This window comes from Erpetoichthys calabaricus, chromosome 2 (genome assembly GCF_900747795.2).
Source record: "Erpetoichthys calabaricus chromosome 2, fErpCal1.3, whole genome shotgun sequence".
NCBI classification, from domain to species: domain Eukaryota; kingdom Metazoa; phylum Chordata; class Cladistia; order Polypteriformes; family Polypteridae; genus Erpetoichthys; species Erpetoichthys calabaricus.
In genome coordinates this window covers 251,481,948-251,507,379 of record NC_041395.2, presented here as the reverse complement: position 1 = coordinate 251,507,379, position 25,432 = coordinate 251,481,948, and the positions used below count along the sequence as shown (strand labels likewise).

General features: G+C 36.9%; 1 protein-coding gene across 2 annotated transcripts in view; it reads left to right on the top strand.

Annotated features, from left to right (window-relative positions):
* Positions 1 to 25,432, top strand: part of ide (insulin-degrading enzyme) — a 142,375-nt gene that overhangs the window by 90,566 nt on the left and 26,377 nt on the right. For both annotated transcript variants that reach the window (XM_051922832.1, XM_051922831.1), the window contains exons 17-22: positions 2,312 to 2,432; positions 5,010 to 5,101; positions 11,811 to 11,922; positions 18,290 to 18,457; positions 18,994 to 19,266; positions 22,410 to 22,471. In XM_051922832.1, the coding sequence (XP_051778792.1) occupies positions 2,312 to 2,432; positions 5,010 to 5,101; positions 11,811 to 11,922; positions 18,290 to 18,457; positions 18,994 to 19,266; positions 22,410 to 22,471 (828 nt within the window). The remainder of the gene's footprint in view (positions 1 to 2,311; positions 2,433 to 5,009; positions 5,102 to 11,810; positions 11,923 to 18,289; positions 18,458 to 18,993; positions 19,267 to 22,409; positions 22,472 to 25,432) is intronic.

Below are 25,432 nucleotides of genomic sequence, written 5' to 3'. Positions count from 1 at the left end.
TTAGTTGAGCCCAGTGATTTTTAGTGCTCTCTGCCATCAAATTGACATTTCTCTTACAATAGGAAGTGGATGGCCGGCCTCTCGAAAGTAAGTTGTTTTGCAGGTTATGCTCTGTAGTCTACTACAATGGTACAGTGCTTGCTTGTAAATTTTTTGTTGAGCTTAGCCTGTTTCCTCTGTTGCTGTCTGTTCATCATTTGCAGTTCTGATGTAAGACTACAGTTCCAATGGCACAACCCACTGAATCAGTGGCATGCAGAAACGCTCTCACTGCTAAAAGGTGTTGAACCATGAGAGGGATATATGGATGTCTTGCAAATGAAAGTACATATTTTGCATACTGTACATATTACAAGGGCTCGTTTATACTTCACACTCAGAACGCATACGCACACGCATCATGGCTGCCATGCGTGCCCAGCATTCATTTGATGCGTCCTCTGAGCAGTTCCTCAGGAATTAACGCGACGCGTGCACGAGTTGCAGTACCAGCAAAAAGTTGGGGGGCACAGTGTTATAAAAGTTGGAATGTGACGTCAGAGTCTCTGTTTACTATCTACATGTGACAGAAAGCCTCTATGAGGATCCTACGGGATCAGTGTGCGCGCTTCGATGTGTGATGAAGGGTTCAATGTGGTGAAGCAAAATGCGGACATACAGATGCATTCGTGGTGCTTTTATATTCAAGTGTCGCATATTCCCAATTGTAATGACACGATAGATTTTAAAAGTCTCACATACCATCTTTTGTGTCGTCTTTTTTTTTTTTTTGCAACTTTACAACAGCAACATAATGTACAGTGCTGTATTTGAGCCACAGAGAAAAAAATTAAGGACATGGTGAAAGTGTATTTTGTGATTAAAGTGGAAATTTCGGCTTTAATCTCGAAATGTCCACTTTAACCTCGTAGTTTACTTTATCATTAAAGCAGACCGTTGTAAACGTCATCCCAGTTTTTAATTGCTATGAGCTTCTTGGACCTGACAGCAGCAGCAAGCAGCAGTAGATCACCACACAGAACACATTAAATGAATGATATTCCAACTCTCTGCAAATTTAGAATCTTTAGATTTATACTTGATATCACTTTCATGATGAAATGCATTAAAGTATGTATGTTATATTTTACAGATAAATCATTAATTTTGTTTAAATAATGAATACTGTTAATAATTACACACATGGGGGTGACATGGTGGCGGAGCAGTAGCACTGCTGTCTCGCAGGGAGTCACGTCGCTGGTATTCCATGCCTGGAGTTTACATGTTTTCCTGCAGGGTTTCCAAAGTGTGCTCTGGTTTCCTTCCGAAGATATGCAGATTTGGGGATTTGGTGCCACTAAAATTACTCCCGTGTGTGTGTGTGCTTGTATTCACCTTGCGATGAGCTGAGGCCCTGTCTAGGGGGTTGTTTCTGCCTCGTGCCTAATGCTTGCTGGAATGGACACATCCCTGGATTGATGGATTTAATCATTAAACATCCTTTTCAGAGATATTACGGTAAGGTGTCATCGGAATTTAATGGGTGTTCCAGGCAATTTACAACACAGCGAAGCCTATCCTGTTCTCCCCGTGATAATATCTCGCACTGCCACTTGCTGGATTCCTCCAGAAGTACGCGTGCAAGTATAAACAGTAAAATGCTTGCGTAGCAGGAGCTTCCGCTGTAGCATGCGTCACGTCACGTGAAGTATAAACCCGGCCTAAGGTGTGTGTACATATAACATCTACATAAATATATAAAATATATATACATATACATAAAGATACACACACACACACACACACACACTGTATATTCAGGTGATCTTTGTTTAAGAGGAGATTATGGATTTTTATGAAGGTATAAAAATAAGGGATCTCCATATTTTCTTAGTCGTAATTCATTAATCTTAATATGTTTTGTTAAATTATTCTTAGAAGTTTGTAGTGTTTATTCCTATTTACAATTTTATTGTTAATACTGTAAGTACTATGTGACATTAAGGCACATTTTTTCACAAGCTGGCTTGTCTTAAGCATAATTAAAAAACTGAAATTAAGTTATTTTAAATTATAAAAATGAATTCCACCTATGATTATCTTTTGGCAACATTTCTTATTGAGCAAAGTGTCTGTTTTGTAATGGTAGATCAGTTTTTGGAGCTGAACGTAATGCACCAGAACTCTGTTTTAGGAATGAAAATGAGTCTAGAGCCTGCTTTTTTGTTTATTTTTTACATGGTTATTCCTTCCTCTACCCAAATACTGCCTTCTTTCACAATAACTTTATAAGCTCATATATTTTAAACTTTTGTTGTCTTTTTTTCAGTACATGAGATCTCTAAACAATTTCCGTGCTGAGCAGCCACATCAGCATGCAATGTATTATCTCCGGCTACTAATGACTGAGGTAGCTTGGACCAAAGATGAGCTGAAAGATGCCTTAGATGGTAAGTCAGAAGTTTCACCTTGTGACACTGATCAAAATTCACAGCTCAGAAATAGTGCAGCTGTATAGAATTGTTTTACATATGTGGTAGGTTGTGAAGAAAAGCTTATAAGTTGCTGAATTTCATTACCTTGCAATTAATGGTGGCACAACAGAATCATCTTGATTACTTTTTAAATGTACTCTAATCCCAACTGTTATGACATTAATAAATGCATTCTTTGATCCACTGGCTTTGTGCCAGCCACTTTTAAAATCACTTCTATAACCCCAGTGTTAAAAAGTCTAGTCTTGATCTGACAATCTTAACAATTTTCGGTCCATCTCTCACTTACCTTTTCTGTCAAAAGTTCTTGAGCGTGTTGTAGCCTCCAATATCACCAATTACTTCTAATAATTTGATGGAGCCTCATTCATTCTGGTTTTAGGGCGCAGCACAGTAGTGAAACTGCTCTGCTACTGGTAGCCAATGATTTGCTTATGGCAGCAGACTCTGGACAAACCAGCATATTAATTCTGTTAGATCTTAGTGCAGCATTTGCCACTGTCATACATGACATTCTACTGTCCAGAATGGAGAACATGCTGGGTATCTCTGGTACTGCCCTCCAGTGTTTTAAGTCTTACCTGACTGACAGGCAAGAGTTTGTTAGTCTTGACAACAGCAGGCCACCTCGGTGCCAGTCACACAAGGAGTTCCTCAGGGCTTTGTCCTCAACCGTCTGCTCTTCTGTATCTATATGCTTCCCCTTGGCCATATTATTCATAGCTTTGAACTGGGTCATCATTTTTATGTACATGATGCTCAGCTCTATTTCAGTGTTAAAAGTGAAACTTCATCAGGGCCTTCTTAGGTCACAACTTGCCTTAGTGAAATGAAAATCTGGATGTAGCAGAACTCCTTAAAATTAAACTGCAACAAAATTGAACTCCTGCAAATTGGCACTAAAGAGCACCTTAAAAAAAATAACTCATTTTGAGACACTCTATACGGTAATCTCATCAGACCTTCTTCTAATGCAAGGAATCTTGGTGTCATTTTTGATTTGTTGCTTTCTTATTCCACCCACATAAACCATATTAAGAAACTTTCATACTTTCACCTCCGCAACATATCCTGTGTTCGCTCATTCCTGTCCTTCTCTAATGCAGAGGAGTTTGCTCATGCTTTTATCACGTCATGCATCGATTATTGTAACTCTTTACTGGCAGGTGCCACTTCTAATCTTCTATCACAGCTCCAGTTCATTCAAAACTCTGCTGCAGGAGTCCTAACATGATCCAGCAACAGCGATAACATCACACCCATCCTGCTTTGCCTTCACTGGCTCCCTGTGTCTTAAAGGATGGAATATAACATTATATTATTAACCTACAAAGCTTTAAATGGCTTTGCACTGGACTACATCAGTTACCTCCTCCATCACTATGCTGTTGTTCGACCACTAAGTTCCTCCGATTCTGGCAATCTTGTTGTGCTAACTGACAGGGCCTTTAGCTGTATAGCACCCAGACTTTGGAATGACCTTCCAAAATTAATTAGATCAGCTGACTCCATTCATTCTTTTAAAACTCATCTGTTCAGGAAGGCTTTTAACTTAACTGGACATTCTGCCTCCCTTTTCAGTCAACCCTCTCTGTCAAGATGCTCAGGATTATTTGTATGTGAGTGTTGTATCACAAATGATGTTATCTGCTAGGCTTTTCTTTCAGTATTGAATTTAGTTTTTTACTCTGGTTTATTGTGTTTTATTCAATTTAATGCTTCGTATATCCTGTTTTAGTGTTCTGTTCGTGAAACATTTGTATCCAATGTTACGCATACCTGCTGTTTCTTTCTGAGACTCTGTGAAGTGAGTGTGGGAAATGTGCTATATAAATAAAATGTATTATTAACTTTTATACGGCATTACTGATCTCTCTTAGGCCCTCTTACCAGTCTTAAGATATTTGCAGATTGGACTCTTGCTTATTTACATTGTCCTTACTGGCTATAGCTTTCTAACAGCTCCTGAAACAGAAAGTAATAAAGGAGCATGTGAACTTTTAACAACAGAGATTTTGACAAAAATAATGTAATCCCTAAAAATTGTATTCTTCTTAAGTATGAGAACAAATTGTCTTTAGGTCTAAATCTGTATGAATAATTTAAAAATATAATTTAAAAAAAAAACTAGTGAATACACAGAGAGGCCAGTTCTGGCTGCTATTCTCTGTAGGAGAAGATATTTAAGATGACCTCTTCAAGGATGTGTGTTTCCAGTTTACTTGATTAATCAGTTTGTATACTAAGTACGTTTATCAGAAGATTAACATTAGTATGGGAAAGTCAGATACTACATGGATTCAAATGCACAAATGGTATGAGAAAGAACAGACTGATTAGTCAGTACCTTGCATAGAAGAGAAGAAATATTTTGTGTATTGTTAAGAATTTTTTGTCTCTGTTGATATCATATGTGGACATGCATGCATTTGTTCAATGTACATGTATGTATATTTAAGTATTATATGATTTGACATCCTCATTTCTAATTTAATTTGCATGTTATATCCTCTTTTCTAATGTTATTTGCAGATGTCACTCTTCCACGTCTCAAGGCTTTTATACCTCAGTTGTTGTCACGGTTACACATCGAAGCCTTGCTCCATGGCAATATAACAAAACAGGTGGGTGTACTTCTTCTGTAATATACACCAAAAAGTGAAAAGGATGTTAATCAATTTTTCCTTTTCAATTCTATGTATACATAGTATTTTTGTTTTTATTCAAGGATGCAAAGTGAACCAAAACCTGTGACTTACATGAGTCACTTCATCTAGAAACCACCTTAATAAAAGGACACGTGTCTGTGTGTCTGTTCAGTTGCTGTGTTTTTTTCTCATTTCAGCAGATGGGGCATCACAAACATTTGTAGTACAGTACACCTTTGAAATTCATGGGGGGTTACGTTCCTAGAGCACCCGCGAATTGTGAAAAACCGGGAATTATGGATGTGGTTAAAAAAATGCCTATTTTAATAGTTTAAACCCTAAATATGCCCCCAAAACACTTTAATTTCATTTCAACCTCAGCTTAATGCATTACCTAAAAGAAAAAACAATGTAAAGTTAAACCCGTATACTGTACAGTACTGCACTGATATGTCACCCGCAGTGCTAGAATGTAAAATACCGATGTTACCGCTATATGTACTGTAATTCATGCAAGCACGTTTTCATTGCCAGAAGCCTTGGAAGGTGCAGGGCATTTCGGCGGCATCTTGGAGCTTTAATAATAATAATAATAATAAATAGCTTTAACCCTTAAACTGCCACATACTTGGGGGTTAATGCATCCCAAATACTTTTTTTCTGCAGTTTTTAGTGAAAAAGTGAAATTTTAATGGAACACGTTTTTTTTCATGCAAAGAGCATCACAATTACTGCAACACAGATAATTTTACACACTGCCAAGAAACTGTGTAAAAACTATTTAAAAAAAACTACTGGAACAATATGTAGGTGCAACTGACGCCATTGATGAAATTCAGTAAATCACCGAGCCAACTGCGCTTGAACTGGCTGCATTCAAGCACACAGAGGTGAACGCTGACGCTGGCAGGCTAGTCTAGTGCAGCGGCTCAATCCCAGAGATAGTGAGGTTGCAGTGCTGCCAGGGCTGGCAGTGGTCATGAGCTGGCTGATCAACGAATGTATGCCACTGACTGATCAGCTCTGGCGTGCTGGTAAATTGCACTGGGAACCGATAGTAGCCGGTTGTGGCGTTTAATGAATGTACATCGCCGAATATAATCGACTTCTATGTGCTGGCAAATGGCACTGGGAAACGACTATAGCCAGTTGCGGCGGTTTAAGAATTAAGAAGAACAAAACGGAAAACACGAGAACACTCGGCTGGAGATGCGTCACAGAGCAGCAGTCAATCAGCAGCAAGGAGAAATGAATAACTCTGTAGCAGTCTGGTGCCGCTGAGATTCACACCGTCAAGAAGACGGTGATTTATTTAGTTTTATGGTGGAGATTCCAGGGATGCACCCAGCCTTGACCCGACCCGCACCCACTCACAAACAGAGACAAAAACAAAGCAAACTGGTAATCAAACAGCAAATAAAGAATGTAATGAAAACAGTAATAACACCCCTGTTTCCCTTACGGCGATTATACATTAAATACAACAAAGCACCAACAAAACACACACAGTAAAGTCCATGAAAAATTGCAACAGATGAAATGTAAAGATATCCAGAGATCCGCATGTTGAATGGAAATGTAAAGATAGTCCTATCGGTAGTTCCTGAAATGGTGAAGACGGGTAGATGGGTTCAGGAGCGCTCCTTTCTTTGCAGGATAGCAGTGAATCCACTTACAGTCGTCATGTACACAGGCAGACGGCAGATAATCCAGACCCCAACCACGAAACGATCCAGGACAAAACGAATAAGTACAGGTAACCCAACAGAAGGCAGGCAGAGAGACAGGAACTTGAAACACAAATTCCAAAAATTTTTTTTTCTTTTTCGTCACCGGCCCCCTTTTTAAAAGCCGCGCTGACATCCTTTGACCCTAACAGCCCCTGCACCCTCAGCAGAAGACCAATCAGAGCCACTGCAGGGACTGCTGGGAATTACAGTTTCAAATTCTAGTAGAGTATGCTCTCTTGATTGGCTACTTTCACCATCCCAAGCCGCATTTTCCTCTACAGTTACTTCCTGTTCTCTCTCCAGTGCAGTATTGCCACGAAAAAAAGCCATAAAAAATTGAGGAGGATATTTGCGTTTTCCGCTAACAATTATTAGTTAGGTTCTAAGGAAAAATCCGTGAACGACTATGGCCGCGAACCCTCAACCATGTCTTCGCGGGGGTCTACTGTAATTAAATGCATTGCATTGGTCATTCTAACGGCTAGCACATCACAAACATTAACATGGCTTTTACAAATCCCATACCATAAGGTATATAACAGAGGTGCTGCATCACAAAAATTTGTAGAAATGCATTTTATTCCACTAATTTTAGTAATGAAATGCAATGCATTTTACTACTACATGCATTACAAAACACATTCCACTAGATGGCACACTGCAAATGTTAAAGCTGAAGTCTGTGTTTAACTTAGGTTTCCACCTGTCTTAGACGGATAGCATAGCTAGTAAGTGATATATTGGTCAGGTGTTTCTTTATGTAACAGCTATATTTAATTATTTTCAGTTTTGTTTCATTTTAAATAAAGAAATGTTTATTCATGTGCACGTGTGTGTACTGCAACTGCCATTCACGACACAGTGTTTCAGTTTTTTTTGGGGGGGGGGTTGTTTAAAATAGGCCCTATTTTATATCTATTTTACTAGGCAACTATTGTGCCATGAGATTAACTATAGCTATTATATCATGGTTCATTGTTTAATTTATAAACAGTTGTTTAAATTGGGCAACTACTGTAAAAATCAAACTTTGCTTTCTTTGAGTCTCATAAACTACCCTGGTATATAATATTTTGTGACAGTGTGCCTAAATGCTTTTTAGGGGACTTTTTGTTCTTTTTCATTTAGAATTTCCTTGGAACAGAATTTTAATCATTTGTAGTACCATATATACCAGTATATGGATTAACCAGCATGAGAAATAAAACAGATTATTTAGACACTGTATAATAAGTAAACTTCTGTTCAACTCAAAATTGCATTTAGAGTGCTTCCAGTTCAGAATTACTGACAGAAAATACATAAAGGATGTCTAATATGTGTGAGAATGTATATAACGATGCTAGCAACAACATTTATTTATATACCGCATTTTCATGCAAATACTATAGTGTAGCTCAAAGTGCTTTTTTAAGATGATAAACTAAAAAGCTACAATTAAAAAGAAATAATATTTATAAAAATAAACACTGCAAAACATTTAGCATACTTTGGAATTCCTGTTAGCTATACAGAGTTATTAAAGTCAGTTAGTTATAAAGGTAAAAGTTAGGGGAGTCTGATGCAGTAGTCAGATACCCAGGGGGAGAGAAAAAAGAAAAACTCGCTCCGAGGGGATGACAGAGATAACAAACCTCTTTAGCTCCAAAACCAAAAGACTGGTCAGCACCCCTTGGGCATTACATAATACATAAATGTAATAAAGTCATTCATTAAGTTATAATGTTCAAAACTAGAAGATTTATGCAGTGGGTTTAGTCAATGTTATATCACCCACATCCCTCCTAACATCAAAAGCGACTGAAGAATACTTAGATTGTATGGCACTGGTTTGTGGCAAGTGTAGCTCTTTGAAGTATGGTGTATTGCCTTTACCACTTATGATATATTTCAACCAGTGCGAAAAAAAAAGGAATTACGAAAATGCAAAGCTAAAGTCACATGTTTTTACAATTTGTTTTTAAATGTTCCATAGTATTTCTATCAGTAAAGCATTTCACGTTTTTGGTGCATAAGATCAAAAGGCTGACACAGCTGTTCTTTTATGCTTAGCCCTTGGAATAATAAGCAGGCCTGTGTTAAGACTATCTAAGATTATGATGAGCAATGGAAAAGGAGCAAAGCTCAAACTGAGAAGGTGCAGAATTGTTCAGAGCCTTCTATACAATTAAGATTATTTTAATATTAACTCTGAAGTATACAGACAATCAGTAATTTACTCAGTTTATTTTTTGTGTTGAAGATTTTGAACTAGATGCCGTTGATTTATGTCTGTTAAGAGTGTATTACAGTAATCAGATTGACTAAAAACAAAAGTTTGTATGCATATTAATTTTTCAGCATCTTTAAATGTTATAAGAGATCCGGTGATCTGTAAGGCTAGACAGTCATTTATTTCTGTGACCTTCACTTTTTTGTTGTTGTCAATAATTATATGTTTAGTTTAAAGAAATTTATACTTATCTGTTGTGTAATATTAGTAAGACACTGGATCAGAAGGCTGATAGTGCCTCAGGATCATCTAATGCTATAGATATGTAAAAGCTTTGAGATGTGTGCGTAGCTTTAGTGCTTCTAAAGATACTGGCCCAAAGGAAGCATTCAGTTTGAGAATAACAACGGGCCTAGAATTAATCCTGATATACAGTCGCCACACAAAGAAGTTTCTTTGTTATATAATATTAAAGTCAGCTTTAAGTAGTAGCAGAAAGTCCCACCCATTGACTAAGGCAGTTAATGTGAATGCTGTAATCTATGGTATCATATATGACACCTAACTCTGGAGAGTACAAGATCTGATAACTACAGGTATGTTTTTTGCATAAGGATTCAGCCATAAGTCATTACCTACTTTAACCAAAGCCTCTTCTATAATATGAACTGATCTAAAGCTTAAATTATGCTTATTCAGAAAATATTTTTTAGATAATTATTTAATTTTCCAAAAAAAAATTTTCCTGAATTTTACTAAAAAAAAAAAAAAAAAAACCACGTCAGGTAAGAAATAAGTCTAAAATTGTCCAAAATAGTATGGTCAAGATTCTTATTTTAAGCAGGGCTAGGAGAAATGCCAGTATCTAAAAAACAGTTAACTATTTCTAGTACACTGTTGATTAACACTTTAGAACAGGGGTCTCCAGCTCCAGTCCTGGAGAGCTATTGTGGCTGCAAGTTTTCATTCTGACTCTTATCTTAATTAGTGACCAGTGTTTGCTGCTAATTAACTATTTCCCTTTATTTTAATTGACTTTTCTTGAGACTCTGACCGCTGAATTGATTCTTTTTTCCTTAAATGGCATCTAAACATAAATTTGATGTGAAGTAAGCCAACAGATGACAAACTAAGTTGGGGACTCAAACTCCAGCCTTCATTCAGTTTCTTAATTTGAAGCCAATTCTCGTTGCTAATTAAACCCGTTAATTATCTCCATGGTCCTTATTCTGCCATGGCAGACATTTCCAAAACTGTTGATTTTCTTTTTTTTAGGAGCGCTATCAAAATGTTTTGTGGACCTGACCAGATCAACATTACTGAGGCCTTCACCTTTCTTTATTTTCAGTTATTGTGTGATGGATGCAGGTTGTTGTTTATGTGTTGGTTCATTTTGTGTCTTAATATTGTTTGGTTGTTAATTAAGGAAAAATAAATAATTAATGGGCCTGAGTCTTAAGTTGTGCATCAGTTAAAATTAAGGCAAAGAGTTAATTAGCAGAAAAATCTGGTCACTAATTATGAAAAGTGTTAGAATGAAAACCTGCAGCCACAGTAGCTCTCCAGGACTGGAGTTGGAGACCGCTGCTTTAGAACCTTCTTTGTAAAAGCTTGTTGGGACTGGAAAAAGCAAATACAATGTAGTAATACTGAGTGTGGTAAGCTTTTGTATATGACAATGTGTACAACCCATGGTGTGTTACTGAGCTGAATTGTTAATTTGGTTAACATAATTTATAATAATAACATTAATAATAATTAATAACATAACATTAATAACTAATAATTAATAACATCCCTGATGATGCTTACTTTTCTCTGAGACGCTTGTTAGTCTTTGCTGTGATAACATTAACTTGCTTTAATAATAATACTGTGAAACCTGTTTAATTAAATTCAAGGTTGTGGGGGGCTGGAGCCTCTCCTGGCAGCACCGAGCACAAGACAAGAATCCATTCTGGATAGGGGTTCAATCCATCATAAACATTCTCACATTCATACTTACACAGGGCCTGTTTGCTGTTGCTGAACAGTGAATCTTTGGGGATGTGGATGGAAATATTGGAATGCCTAGTAGAAACACACGTAGACAAAAAGAGACCTATGCTGACTCAGGATTCAAACCCATGATGGCAGATCATGAAGCAGGGGGAGTGCATGAAATAACTCTTACAGTTAGTTTTAACTGCAGGTATTATACACAATCTGTCCACAGTGAGTGCTCAAGCAATTAAAATTTAATTATTTTTTTCTAAGTTAATATTTTTAACCTAGAAATTATTACATTATAATAATTGCATTATACTGTAGATACATATTATAGATTCTATAGAAATGATTACTATTTTTCACATTGTAAACAGTAAATGAACATCATTTAAAATTTCATCTGCTGAGATATGAAGCATTGTTGTTAGCATACTAGAGCTTCTTGTATCTATTAAATTTGCAGTCTTCAAAATACCATTTCCCAAGTATATTTTAAATATCACAATAAATGCAACACATTAGAGTGGTTGGTAAGGCTGTACAGAATTAAGTGCTAGCTGATAATGATGATATTTAGTAAAGTTTAAAATAAAAAAATACATTTTTTAAATATTAAAATTAGCATAAGTTTATAAATCACAGAGGAGTAAATTTATTGAGGGGAAGTGGTATCAGAAAATGTCTTGCTTATGGTCATGTTTTTTCAGGTGTGAGTATTTATTTATTTATTATTAATTTTTGTTTCACCTTTCAGGCTGCACTTGGCATGATTCAGATGGTTGAAGATACCCTCATTGAACATGCTCACACTAAACCTCTTCTTCCAAGTCAACTGATCAGATACAGAGAAGTCCAGGTTCCAGACAGTAAGCATTTGTTTTGTCTTTGTACAACTTTGTCCTTGATTGATTGTCTTTATTCACATCTACAGTCTTTTATTTACCACTGACTGATGCAAGTGCCTTCCAAAGCAATAAAAACCTTTTACCTGTTATGTTGAGGCAGGCCAAAGTAGGCTAATAAAATCACATATGTCATTGGAATGGAAAGTGTAGACTAAGCAGCATCTTCTTGACTTTATTGTACAAGCTGCTTTTAATAATTACAAGTTAAGCTCACTGAGTGCAGGGATCTCGTGGTAATGAGGCAAATTGGCTGTCCCTGCAATAAACAGTATGTATGCACTGTAGTGTTGGTAAGTACTTAGAAGTGTGTGTCAAATTGTTCCACATTTAAATTGAACTGCCTGATATTCTGACTTGTCCCTGCCAGCATGTTTCTCTCTCATGGAGCTTTTCTGTGTCACATTCAAGTCCATTCCCCTGCATTTCATGTTGCCTTTTTGCATTTGTAAAACTACAGTCTTTGATAATTTATGTACACCTTTGCACATGTTTACCTTAATCCTAGCAAGACAATTTACATTTTACTTTCACTGTCATAAAAATCAATAATCATTCATATACAGTGGCTTTTTTATTATCATATTTTTGTTAAGATGAAAAACTGGAGTAAATCATAAATGGATCAGCAACCTAACAAAAAAAAATACTTGAAAAATGCCAAAGAAAAGTTGGAAATTTACATTCTTCAAGTGTGAATGGGCCCTAACTAATTAGGTAAATTTGTCTTACTTTACTTAAAATTAGATCAAATATTGTCTGTGAGGAATCGCCCAAAGGGATTTCCAGAATTTGGCAAAAGTTCATCAGTACTCTCTAGGGTCTCATGTATAAATAATGCGTACACACAAAAATGTTGCATATGCCCTTTTCCTCGCAGACTTCGAGATCTATAAAAACTAAACTTGGCGTAAAGCCATTCACATTTACACGGTAGCCCCTACCTTGTGTATGCATGTTTCTGCTCAGTTTTGCAAACCTCGGCTCCCAGCGTCAAAGCAGTGCTACTTTTTCTGTGTTATTTACCTTTCTTTTTCATTTGCATCCAAGATCTAGAATGTACCATATTCACCGAAATAAATTGCGTATCGTTTACAGATTTAATTCACTTGATTATAATCATTCTGTAACAATATAATGGTGCATGGAATGGTCAAACTATTCCAACTACCATAGCTGCTTTAACATTGTTAGAAGACACCGCAAATGGAAGAATTAGAAGAGAGTGTGTATTTATAGATGATGATGATGATGAGTGGCTGCTAAGTCATTTTCGATTTCCGAGAGCTATCCTCTTGCAGCTGTGTGCTGATCTTGCGCTTGCTTTACAAAGGCAGACTTTGAGGAAATGTGCTGTACTTGCTCCTTTGCAAGTTTTGTCCACTCTCTGGTTTTTAACCACATTTTTCAACGTGAACTTGCTGACCTATCGGGTATTTCACAAACACCACCAGGTTGCACCATGCCAGCTGTATAGGATGGTGTTATCTGCTTGTCATCCAGATATGTAAGATTTCCTTACACTTTGGTTGAACTGCAAAACATTAAGGTACAATTCGCAGCAATGCCTCGTTTTCAAAATGTAATTGAAGCAGTCAGCTACACGCACATTGTTTTTGCATTTTGCTCATCACTGTTTTATTCTTTGTACTCCCACACTCGTCACCTGGTTGCGTTGGGGACCATGGGTGCAGGACTTGGAAGCCCAACCCTGTAGGAGCCCGTGGTCACTGCCAGGGGGCGCCCCGGTGCCTGGAGAGCCATGGACCTCAGCACTTCCGCCACAGAACGGGGACACCTGGAGGGCTTCCAGGTGCACAGCCAGCACTTCCGCCACACAGGGGAGTGTTGGTGGAGGAGTGTCAGGAAGCACCTGGAGCCCATCCGGGCATGTATAAAAGGGGCCGCCTCCCTGCAGACAGAGACTGTTGTCGGGCGGAGGTGGACAAGAGTCCTGTTGGAGAGGAGTGGAGGTGGCCTGAAGAAGGCAGGCACTGGAGAGAGAGGCCTGAACTTTGGGGGATTGGTGCTTGAGGCACTGGGCTTGTGCTTTAAAATATTGTACATACTGTAAATAAACATGTGCTAGGTGACAAAATGATGTCTGTCTGTCTGTGTCCAGGCTGCTTCCCACACCAGTCAGTAATGACTACGAACTGAAGCCACAGCTTTTGGTGACCGTTTATTATAATTGCATATTTGTTATTAAAGTCTCACTTTTGAATTACAATTAACGTATATACTTGTGTATAAGTGGGGACTTGAAACCCGAAGAATCAATCTTAAAATCAGTCCCCGACTTATATGCCCATTCAAAAATGCAACACTTAAATTTTTTATTTTTATTTATTTATTTATTTATTTATTTATTTACATCTTCTTGCTTCCTCCAATTTCGCACCAGTTTTTCAGACACATTGAATTTTGTTGTAGTAGTGCAGTTACCAATTTCTTTTGCCACTTCAATGACTTTTAATTTAAAACCAGCTTCATATTTTCTTCTGATCGAACGCACCATCATAGATAAGGAATGCTCTTATGATAAACTTGTATGAGGGTGTGTGATACAAAAAACACAAAACAATACAAACGTTGCTTCAGAATAGTTTGGCTATTACCTTGTGGCCATGTAGGCACGATACATAGGGAAAAAAAAGTCAGCGTTCTCCATAGTTACTCTCTCAGGTGGCCGTTAGCCGGTAGCCATTCATTGTAGCTCAGGATGGACAGATACTTTACACTAAAATGAACTTTGCCTATGGTACAAGAAAGTGAATAGGACACTCTCAAGTAAGATGTACAGTTAGGTCCATATATATTTGGACAGAGACAACTTTTTTCTAATTTTGGTTCTGTACATTACCACAATGAATTTTAAATGAAACAACTCAGATGCAGTTGAAGTGCAGACTTTCAGCTTTAATTCAGTGGGGTGAACAAAACGATTGCATAAAAATGTGAGGCAACTAAAGCATTTTTTGAACACAATCCCTTCATTTCAGGGAAATATTTCTTCTGCGTACACTGCTTTGATTTTTTTATAGAAATTTATATATTTAGATACTCCTTTATCTGTAACGTTTGTTGAACTAAGTATTTACATAACAGCGCCCTCTTCTATGCGGTGGTGTGCTGGGGAGGCAGCATTAAGAAGAAGGACGCCTCACGCCTGGACAAACTGGTGAGGACATCTGTGGCAGAGCGACGGGCGCTCAGCAGGCTCCTATCAATTATGGAAAATCCATTGCATCCACTAAACAGTGTCATCTCCAGACAGAAGAGCAGCTTCAGCGACAGACTGCTGTCACTGTCCTGCTCCACTGACAGATCATTTTTCCCCCAAACTATGCGACTCTTCAATTCCACCCTTGGGGGTAAACATTAACATTATACAAAGTTATTGTCTGTTTTTTACCTGCATTATTATCAATCTTTAATTTAATATGTTTTTTTTGTATCAGTAAGGTGCTGCTGGAGTATGTGAATTTCCCCTTGGGATTAATAAAGTATCTGTCTATATATCTATCTATCTAACAGGTAGCATGTTTAGTTTTTTAAAAACAAGATGAATAGCAATGAACAAAATAAATAATTTGTAATATAAAATGCTTCTGCAGCAACTTGCATTTCTCACACAGCTTTGTACCTAAGTTTGTAAGGATCTCTAAATACCACTTGCCAGACACTAAATGCTTAATATTTGAATATCATCAATACTGCTTTCAAGAATGCAATCAACAGTAATGACATAGACTTGAATCAACACTAGTATTGGTGTCAGATTTGTAATGAATTTTATTTTTGACTTGAAACAGGCAGCATATCATTGTGAACCCTGCACTAGATTTTTTCAGATTAGTATTGTCTGGCTTAATCAAAACTCGTTTAGTGCTGATATGCTTCTCTATGCTAACCTCCAGACTACCTCATGACTTTAGTCAGTGGCAAGAACTAGGCCAGTATCACATTTTGAGTTATGGTAAAACTGTTACAAGAGTACAGTTTGTAGCATATTTCATTTTCTGATAAGCTGCATAGATTTTACTGAACAAATGTTAATTAAAGAATGAAGCAGGATGCAGTAGATGTAGAGTCAGTCTACCCACTGTATTCACCAAAGAGGGTTATGCTGCCACCTTTTTTAGTTCAGTTACAGTCAGTCAGATAAGGAGCAAACAGCTGTTGTGTCTAATGTACTGTTTGTCTGAAAGAAGTTGCAACAAAGAGTGGCATGTTGTTGATTAGGAGGAAAGTTTCAGAGTATAAGGAATAGGTTGACCTTTTCCTGCTGCAGGACAAAACCTGGCAAAGCAACTCATGTTAGCAGTTTCAATTGTATACCAAATTAAAGATCGAGCAAGGGGAGAACATGCAAACTCCATGCAAGGAGCACCTGGGACGTGAACCCCAGTCTCCAACACTACCACTGCACCACTGTACTGCTCAGGTTACACCCCCTTGAAAAGGTTTGTCTTTTTTTACATTTCTTGGCAAAGTGATGTTTGGTGTTCTTCTCAACTATGATGACAGATACAGATGATCTCATTCTCACAGGTGGCGCAGTGGTAGTGCTGCTGCTTTGCAGTAAGGAGACTGTGGAAGATTGTGGGTTCACTTCCCAGTTCCTCCCTGTGTGGATAGCGCTTTGAGTACTGAGAAAAGCGCTATATAAATGTAATGAATTATTATTATTATTATTATTATAATGTTAAAAAAAAATCACATTTTTCACATTTTTGTTGATATGTAAATCAATACAACATGTGATTACCTCAAAAAGAACTAACAATAAGCATTCCATTTGACTTTCTTAAGGCAATGACAACTGCTTCTGATTGATGTAGTGAATGCTTCCTGTCTCTCTTGACCTTTCTTCAAACTCAGTCTCCCTGTCTCAGGAAAGAAGTGGGAGTTCAGAGTTTTGTTTGTAGATGGATGCAAAACTGGCTCGGAAATAGGAAGTAGAGGGTTATGGTGCAGAAGGACTTGGATAGCGTACAGGCTGGGGCAGATTTGTGACAGATGAAATTTAATGTCAATAAATGTAAAGTATTACATATAGGAAGTAAAAATGCTATATTTGAATACACAATGAGAATTCTGAACGTCGAAAGTACACCTTATGAGAAGGATTTAGGAGTCGTAGTGGACTCTACACTTTCAACTTCCAGACAGGTTCAGACACCATTATAAAGCAAACAGAATGTTAGGTTATATAGCACAATGTGTGGAGTACAAGTCCAAGGAGGTTATGCTCAAGGTTTATAATGCACTGGTGAGGCCTCATCTGGAGTACGGTGTGCAGTTTTGGTCTCCGGGCTACAAAAAGGACAAAGCAATGCTAGAAAAAGTCAAGAGAAGAGCGACTAGGCTGATTCCAGGGTTACAGAGGATGAATTATGAAAAACAAATTAAGAGAGCTGAGCCTTTTCAGTTTAAACAAAAGAAGATTAAGAGGTGACATGATTGAGGTGTTTAAAATGATGAAGGGAATTAGTAAAGTGGATCGAGACTGTTATTTTAAAATGAGTTCATCAAGAACACAGGGACAAAGTAGGAAACTTGTTGAGGGTAAATTTCACACAAACATTAGGAAGTTTTTCTTCACGTAGAGAACAATAAGGCACATGGAATAAGCTGCCAAGTAATGTGGAAGACAGTAGGACTTTAGGGACTTTCAAAACTAAACTTGATGTTTTTTAAGAAGAATTAATTGGATAGGACTTGGGATTTTTGTGGACTGATTGGCCTGTTCTCGTCTAGATTGTTCTAATTTTCTAACCTCTATCACTCTGGGGGGCTTTTCTGTAAAATTACCTTAACATCAGCCTAGTGAGTACAGCCCTGGCAAAGGCAAACCCTTCAAATTTCATGTACTCTTGGACATCATTGCTATGAGTCTTCTGCTGTTAAAGGTCTAATGGGTCATTATGGAGCACTAGTTCAAATCTGGAACTTTGAATTGCAAGTCCAGCAACATTTGATTTGAATGTTAATATTACTCATTTTTATTTTGGAATAATAACAGAATTTGACTTTCTGATAGTATTTTTTTTTATATTTGCTGTTAATTAGTACAACTGAGCATATTTTATATTGTTGAGTGCTTTTAACATGCATATATAATAATATAACTTTTTTCTACTTTGCTCAATATTTGATTTAACTATAAGAGTACACTTGCCTCCTCAGCTCATAGTCAGCTGACTGCATGTACAGTATACTTACTTTGTTTCTTCCCCATTACCAAAATGTGTAGGTATAGAACTTGTGTTAAAAATAACAGTATATTCTAACTGAAGATTTTAATTAGTGATGCTGTGCATTTCAGGGGGATGGTATGTTTATCAACAGAGGAATGAGGTGCACAATAACTGTGGGATTGAGATTTACTACCAGACAAACATGCAGAACACACAGGAAAATATGCTCCTGGAACTTTTTTGCCAGATCATCTCTGAACCGTGCTTTAACACTTTACGCACCAAGGAGCAACTAGGTAAGAAACCAAGGACAAAGATGATACGTTATGTAAATTGTACACTTTCTTAGAGAAAACTAATGTTTCACATTTACTAAATGTATGTAATATTTAAAAAACAATATTTTAAAATGGAGAAAGAATAAATCATTTGAGTACCTTAAAATAATCCTGTTGTAAGTAGAGGCAAATTCACACTTGACTGTGATTGCAACTACAGCTGGCCAGTGTGGGATGCCAATATTTGCTAGTCTTTTCCATCACACCAGGATAACTAGAAATATCAAAAATCAATATGCGTAACAAAAAATCAATGAATATTTATAGGAAATAAATACTGTGGTTTCTTATGTGTCCCAAAATTTTTAAATAATCAAAATATGCTCTAAATAATCTTGCCACTACTTGCCCAATTATATGGTGGTTTCATTGTGTAAATGTGTAAAATTGCAGAGCCTAAAAGAAATACAGTATTAGAAACCTGCAAAAAAATGCAGTTTTATGACCACTTAGTGAAAAGTTTTACAATTGTGCTTTTTTTTTTTACTTTTAAGGTTACATTGTTTTCAGTGGACCCAGGAGAGCAAATGGTGTCCAGGGATTGAGATTTATTATCCAGTCTGAAAAAGCTCCACATTACTTGGAGAGCAGAGTTGAAGCCTTTCTAAGAACAATGGACAAAACAGTTGAGGAAATGTCAGAAGAGGCTTTCCAAAAGCACATTCAAGCTTTGGCAATCCAAAGGCTAGATAAGCCTAAGAAGCTGTCGGCGGAGTGTGCTAAATATTGGGGGGAGATCATCTCACAACAGTACAATTTTGACAGAGGTAAAGACTCTTTTTAATAAATATTTCCAATATTTAATGACTGGCCAGTCCAAAAGGTTATTTCCCAGGTCCAACTTATATATAAATGTCTAGAGCAGGGGTGTTCATATCTGGTCCTGGTGGCTTTTTTGGGTTTGTTCAAACCCAATTGCTTAAATAAAAGAAGCTTGTTTAATTTATAGCTTGTTTGTGTTTTCATTCTCCTGCTTCAGGTCATTCTTATATTGTAGATTTTCCCTTTTCGACTTGTGGCCCACAGCAAATTAATAATTCAAAGTCCTTTACTTTGTTCGATTACATTTCTTTCTACGTATTTTATTAAAACAAAGACTCCATGATGCACATTAAATTTAAATGGGACCAAGTTACCTGGTGAATTTTTAGGGCTTTTGTCATTGGCATCTCTTTGTTAAATGGCAGCAAGTTTAGGAAATAAAAAGCAATTAATAACAGTGGATGCAACTGTTTATAAATGAGGAAATTAAGTGTAGGGAATCTTAATAATTGACTTACTTTTAAACAAATCACAAAAATATTACTTAACCAATAATTGTTTCAGGAGTGATAATGGGCTTCTTAATAAGAAAATTCTGTTGACACAAAACCCTGCAGCTCTCCAGAACTGAACTTGAGCACCCCTGGTCTAGTGCCAAAATGAACCTGTCATTCAGTTTATCTGCTCAGCATTTCATAAGAAAGATAACATGTTAAATGTGTTCTCTTTGTAGATAATAATATATATTAAATGTGTTATCTGTTGAAGTTTTGTGTCGGACAAAAATTTCTGCACTGGTAGACCTTCTTAGTCATTGGATTATTGACTGTACAGATTTTGTTTAAGATAAATATTTTTTGTTAAATCTACCTTTTATAGATTGAAATATCTTAATAAAGGTAAGATTTCATGTTGCATGTTACCCAAAAATTTATTTTAATGATTAATTGTTGACTGTTCAGAGAAAGAAATTAATAAGCCACACCAGAAGGTGTAATTCTTGTAGTTTTTAATGTATTATTCATTTTTTTCTGGTAAGTTAAAATTGAATGCTTTACAACTGATAATCAAGTTCTGCTGTGAAATTTCTACACCCAATATCTACCCCATGTACCCTTCACCATCTCTTTAACAAATGCTTCTGAATGGGGGCCAATTAAAACATTTTGTGCAAGTCTTTAAGAATATATAAGCAGGAAGAAGGGTTTACCATAAACCATTATGCCCTGTGTTTGAGCTCTGTAGACTTGTAATTTACATGAAGGAAAGGCAATGCCTTCTGCTCATCAATGCAGACTACTGGCTCACTCGAAGCATCACTACTACAGCTTTAAAACTCTGGCCTGCCATCTGAGTCAGATTTCGAGACTTTCCTCTTCTATTTGCTTTAACCTGACTGCTATTGTCACTCTTTTTGCCCACCAGTGGATTGCAGGGTTTCTGTCATTACAGGCATTGTTCATCTTCCATGTCACTGACTTGTTTCCGGTGCTGGAGAAGCTTGTCTGCAGGTGAAAGAGCAAGTCATTCTGAACAAATACATCGGCTAGTTGTTCCCTGCATACCCAGATTGTTGATTTGGCTTTACTCAGCTCAGCCAAGTCATTGCCAAGTTGTGATAAATTAATAGCTTGTTATTATTTATTACTTTATTTTTACCCAAGACCTTATAAGTTAATACCTCATATTGGACAATACAACTATCAAGTCAACCATTGACCTCATGTCCTAGACACACTTGTATGTACCCTTGTGTTTATTCATGTTGTTTGGTGTTATGAATTTCTGACAATCAGAAAAACCTAATGGCAGTTGAGCACTTTAATTCAGATCAGGCAAGGCCAAACAGTCCCTCCAAGCTACTTTTTAATTTTTCAAATGGGCATTAAAATCTTCCAGCAGAACTACGGTGTTAACTATGAGATCCTTTCAACCACCAAATCCACTATCTTAAAATGCTAAATACTCTGAAAAGTGCTTCTTCCTTTTTTCAACTTAGTTATACTGAGATTGCTATTTTTCTACGAACATAAACTGCAGCTGTACTGCACCCAACTGGGTTGTATCCCAACGCCTGTCAGGGTGCCTCTCGTAGACAGACCCCAGAGCAAGAGAAAGGCTAACCATGATACCGAAGTTTGATTCTAGGGCTAATGCTGTCGGTAGAGGAGAGTCTTGTTATTTCTAGCTGGTATCTTTCAACATTACACACAATATGTGAAAGACATTGTACTGTTTAATTCTTAAAAAATAAAATATTAGAGGACGAATGTGTCATATAAAAAACTGCAATTTTTATATTTAATCATTTTAAACTTAACTGTTTTGGTACCTATTATATTAATGTTGAATTAACTGTTTTCTTAGTTTCTCAGTGAGGTCTTACTCTAAATCTGTTTCTATGTGTATTTATTTATCTTTACATTGAGGTCAAGAAATTTGCACTTGTGTTTTAAATGTGTTGTTATGTGATTTGTGAAGCCTTACAATGTTTCACAAAGGAGTTTATGAAGTAAGGCTTAGAATGCAATAATTTGCAGTTACTGTGATTCTTCTTCTTTTTCTTTTGGCTGCTCCTCTTAGGGGTTGCCACAGCAGATCTTCCAAAATTATTGTCCGCATATTGATTTGGCAAAATTTTACACCAGATGCTCTCCCTGACGTAATCCTCCCCATTTATCCAAGCTTGGGACCGGCACGAGGAAACACACTGGCTAGCTAGTGAAAGGCTAAAACAAAGCTTCATATTTTAAACCACTAATGCAGTTAACTGTGGTTAGTGGTTTAAAATAGGAAACTTTGTTTTAGGCTTTCACTAACTAGCCATTTACTATGTTAAAATCAAATTTCACAGTAAATAATGTCTGTTTCATAATGCTATTCATGATAGATAAATTGTTAGAATTATTCCTTTTACCATTTAAGATAAAAAGTGACCACTGATAAATTTCAAGTGCTAACTAAATTTGTGTATTTAAGAAATTCATTTTATTTAAAGTAAAATAATTATTTACTGCTAATAGCATTAATTATAATATTTGCAGTTTTTGTAGTAAAATGTAAAGGTCGTTGGGGTTTTTATTCCTTTAAAGATAAATGTTATACTGACAGATCTCATGTTCAAACCAACTGCTGTTTATTTCCCCAGATAATATTGAAGTTGCATTTCTGAAAACACTGACCAAAGAAGACATAATGCAGTTTTACAGGGTAAGCTATATAAAGTAACAGAAGAATGTTTGAGGTTTTGTGTACTATTTTGTTTATTCCACATTGTCATTGGAGAACATAAAGATACTTTATTTATTTGTTTATTTTACTACCCAGGGCAAACTCACAAAATGTTTTAAACCATTGATGTGAACACTGATGTGTTCTTCTACTTCCTTTAAAGCATATTAACCTCTGCAGTTCCCAACAAAACACAAAGACATTGATGTCGGAAAGTTGTCCAAAAATGTGCATTGGACTTATTATATTTGTGTTTTTGATATTCTGTACCCTCCTTGAAGATCCAAAGTAATTTCTAATTAGGAAGTTTGCAGTTCTTCTGCTTGCTATTACACAAGAATTTTAAAATGTAAGTAATCTTTTGATGAGAAAAGCCCCTTCAACCCAGCATAATTTGTTAATTTCCGTTATATCAAGTTGATATTTGAATGTCTCTAAGGTTATTCTCTCACTTCTTGGTACGTTATGCAACTGTTTTTGTGTGAAGAAATATATCCATAATGAGCTTCCATAAGTGCTTCCTTTTTCTTGTTATTTTAAAATAACAGCAGGGATCTGTCCTATTTATACCCTAAATAATTTAGCTGTTTGCTTAAACTAAAAAAAAAAATCTTAAATGTTTATTTATAGCTCATACCTCACAGTCCTGGAATAAATCTAATAGCTTCTTTCTGGACTTTCTCTACTACTGCTATATTCTTTTTGTAATATAGAGGAAATCATGCGGAATGATCCAGATGAGCAGAACCTCCCAGTATGTGCACTTAACACGGCATCACAAACTGTTGTGTCGTCGGCAGTTTACAACAACTTTTTGGTGAAGTGTACTTTTACGTTTCTGACTCCCATCCACCCATCCATCAATCCTTTGATTGATTTCATGTTTTCTGACTCTTGCAGGGACCTTTAAGATTTGTTTTGATAGCAGCTGCTCCACGTGTATAATTCTTATGAATTCAGCCTGCACTGCCTTCTTTACACCACTGTTTCTCAACCGTTATGTTCCCGGGAATCAGTTTTGCCTTTTTAAAATTAATCGATGACCCATTAGCAGCAATTGTAAAGTGCCTCTTTGGTGAAATGAGTGTGATCAGGAGTCCCCTTTGGTGAAACAAACTTACTTAGAAATGGGGAAACTTTCCACAGCACTTGCAATCGCTTAGGCAACCCAGTTACGACCCACCATGACTCACTTGCAAACTAATGACGGCAAATCGTGGCAACCTAGGGCACAGCCCAGTGGTTAAGAAACACTGACGGGCAACGACCGCGTCCCACTCACAAACCAACAGTGGCAACCTCCAATCCACTGATGGCGCAGCCCAATGATTAAGAAATTCTTCATTACACAAATCCAGTGTGTGGCTGCCGAGACTCAAAGATGAGTTTGTGCTGCCTTATACTGGGAGCTAAAGTATGCATACTGGGGACTCACACCAGACCCACAGAGCTTCAGCTGCCTTGACCTGTACACTTTGTGACTGACAAATGGGCAATTTGACACACTGCCAAATGGAGTCCAATTGGCCCATGACTGCACTTGGCTAAAAAAATAAAAATAAAACGGCAATTACTGGTTAAATCTATGAAATTTTGTTACTCTACTCCACAATTTCGTAGGTTTTCACAGATTATATTTTGTGAATTATATCTTACAGTAACATTGTCGTGTATGCCTAGACACCTGAATTGGTAGGCAGTTTGTTGTAATAGAGACCCTGGTGACCCTGTTTTTGACTTTTATACTCCTTATTATTATATAAACTTTACCAGAATGTTTTAAATCCAATACTGTCACCACACTGTCAGGTACTATAGTTCAGCACTTCCTCCTCCCTTCCATTTTACATCTATAACACCAGGCAAATGGAGTAAAAGAACAGACAGGAGTAAGATCTACACTTTTGATTATGTATTATAGATAGTATGCCCAAATTCGAAGGAAGTAGATTGCAAAGATTGTTGGGTAGAAACTAATACAACCTGACAATGCTAAACGTGTAGTTTCAGGTGTTACATGAGCTTATAGTTTAACTTTTTTCTTTCTGGTCAGCTGTCATTAGGTTATCATTGGTCTGCTTTCTTTAGGATGGCAAAGAGAGAGAGAAAGGCTGTGAAACCCAACTTATTCCAATTCCTGTTACATGGCATGGACCCATTGGGTACAGAGTGGCCTCCTTATTCTGTGACCAATCCTAAACAGCCACATCTCAGTAATTCAGTCCCTGCTTCATACCAGTTCTGGTTTTGAAATGATCCTTGCTGAGTACCATATCGTTCTCTCTAGCTATATTGCTCTTTCATCTCAGATTAGTTGGTCAGTTTATGTCATACTTGGGGCTCATAGAATGGCCTGCACAGAATTATAACAAAGCACCCTTGCCAAACCAGTTAAGCAGATCAATGTATCTGTCTCCCATATAACTAGACTACTCTTTACTGTTTGTAGGGTTGCTTTAGTAGTGACCTGGAGGGGTATCAGAGTCAGTGTGTAGAAGCAATTGTGCTCAGAATGGATGTGGGGTTCTAAATCTAGGCTGGATACCCCTTGACAAGAGTACACTATCCCTTTACTTTTCACTGCCTGTAGACTGCCTCCGTACATACCACTTTTGGAGTACACCCTAAAGGACACCTGATCAGGTTTTTCCATTTCTCTATTACAGCGCAATCGAGCTACTCCCTCAAATTTAGAAGCTGTAAACTCAATGATTAGAATAGCCACCTAGAAATTTGAACTTGCTTTAGTGAAGCCAGATACCATTGTATTGGTGGTGTTATTTTTCTTTGTTTGAGTATAACTTTCCCCTATTTAGGACTGTAAATGAATAGAAACTAAAGCAATTGTTATAGGACTGTTAACCTTTCTCTACTGCTAAGCTAAGCCTTACCCAAGAAATTTTATCCACTCTCATTAATCTGCTAGACGTTACCTTCCAT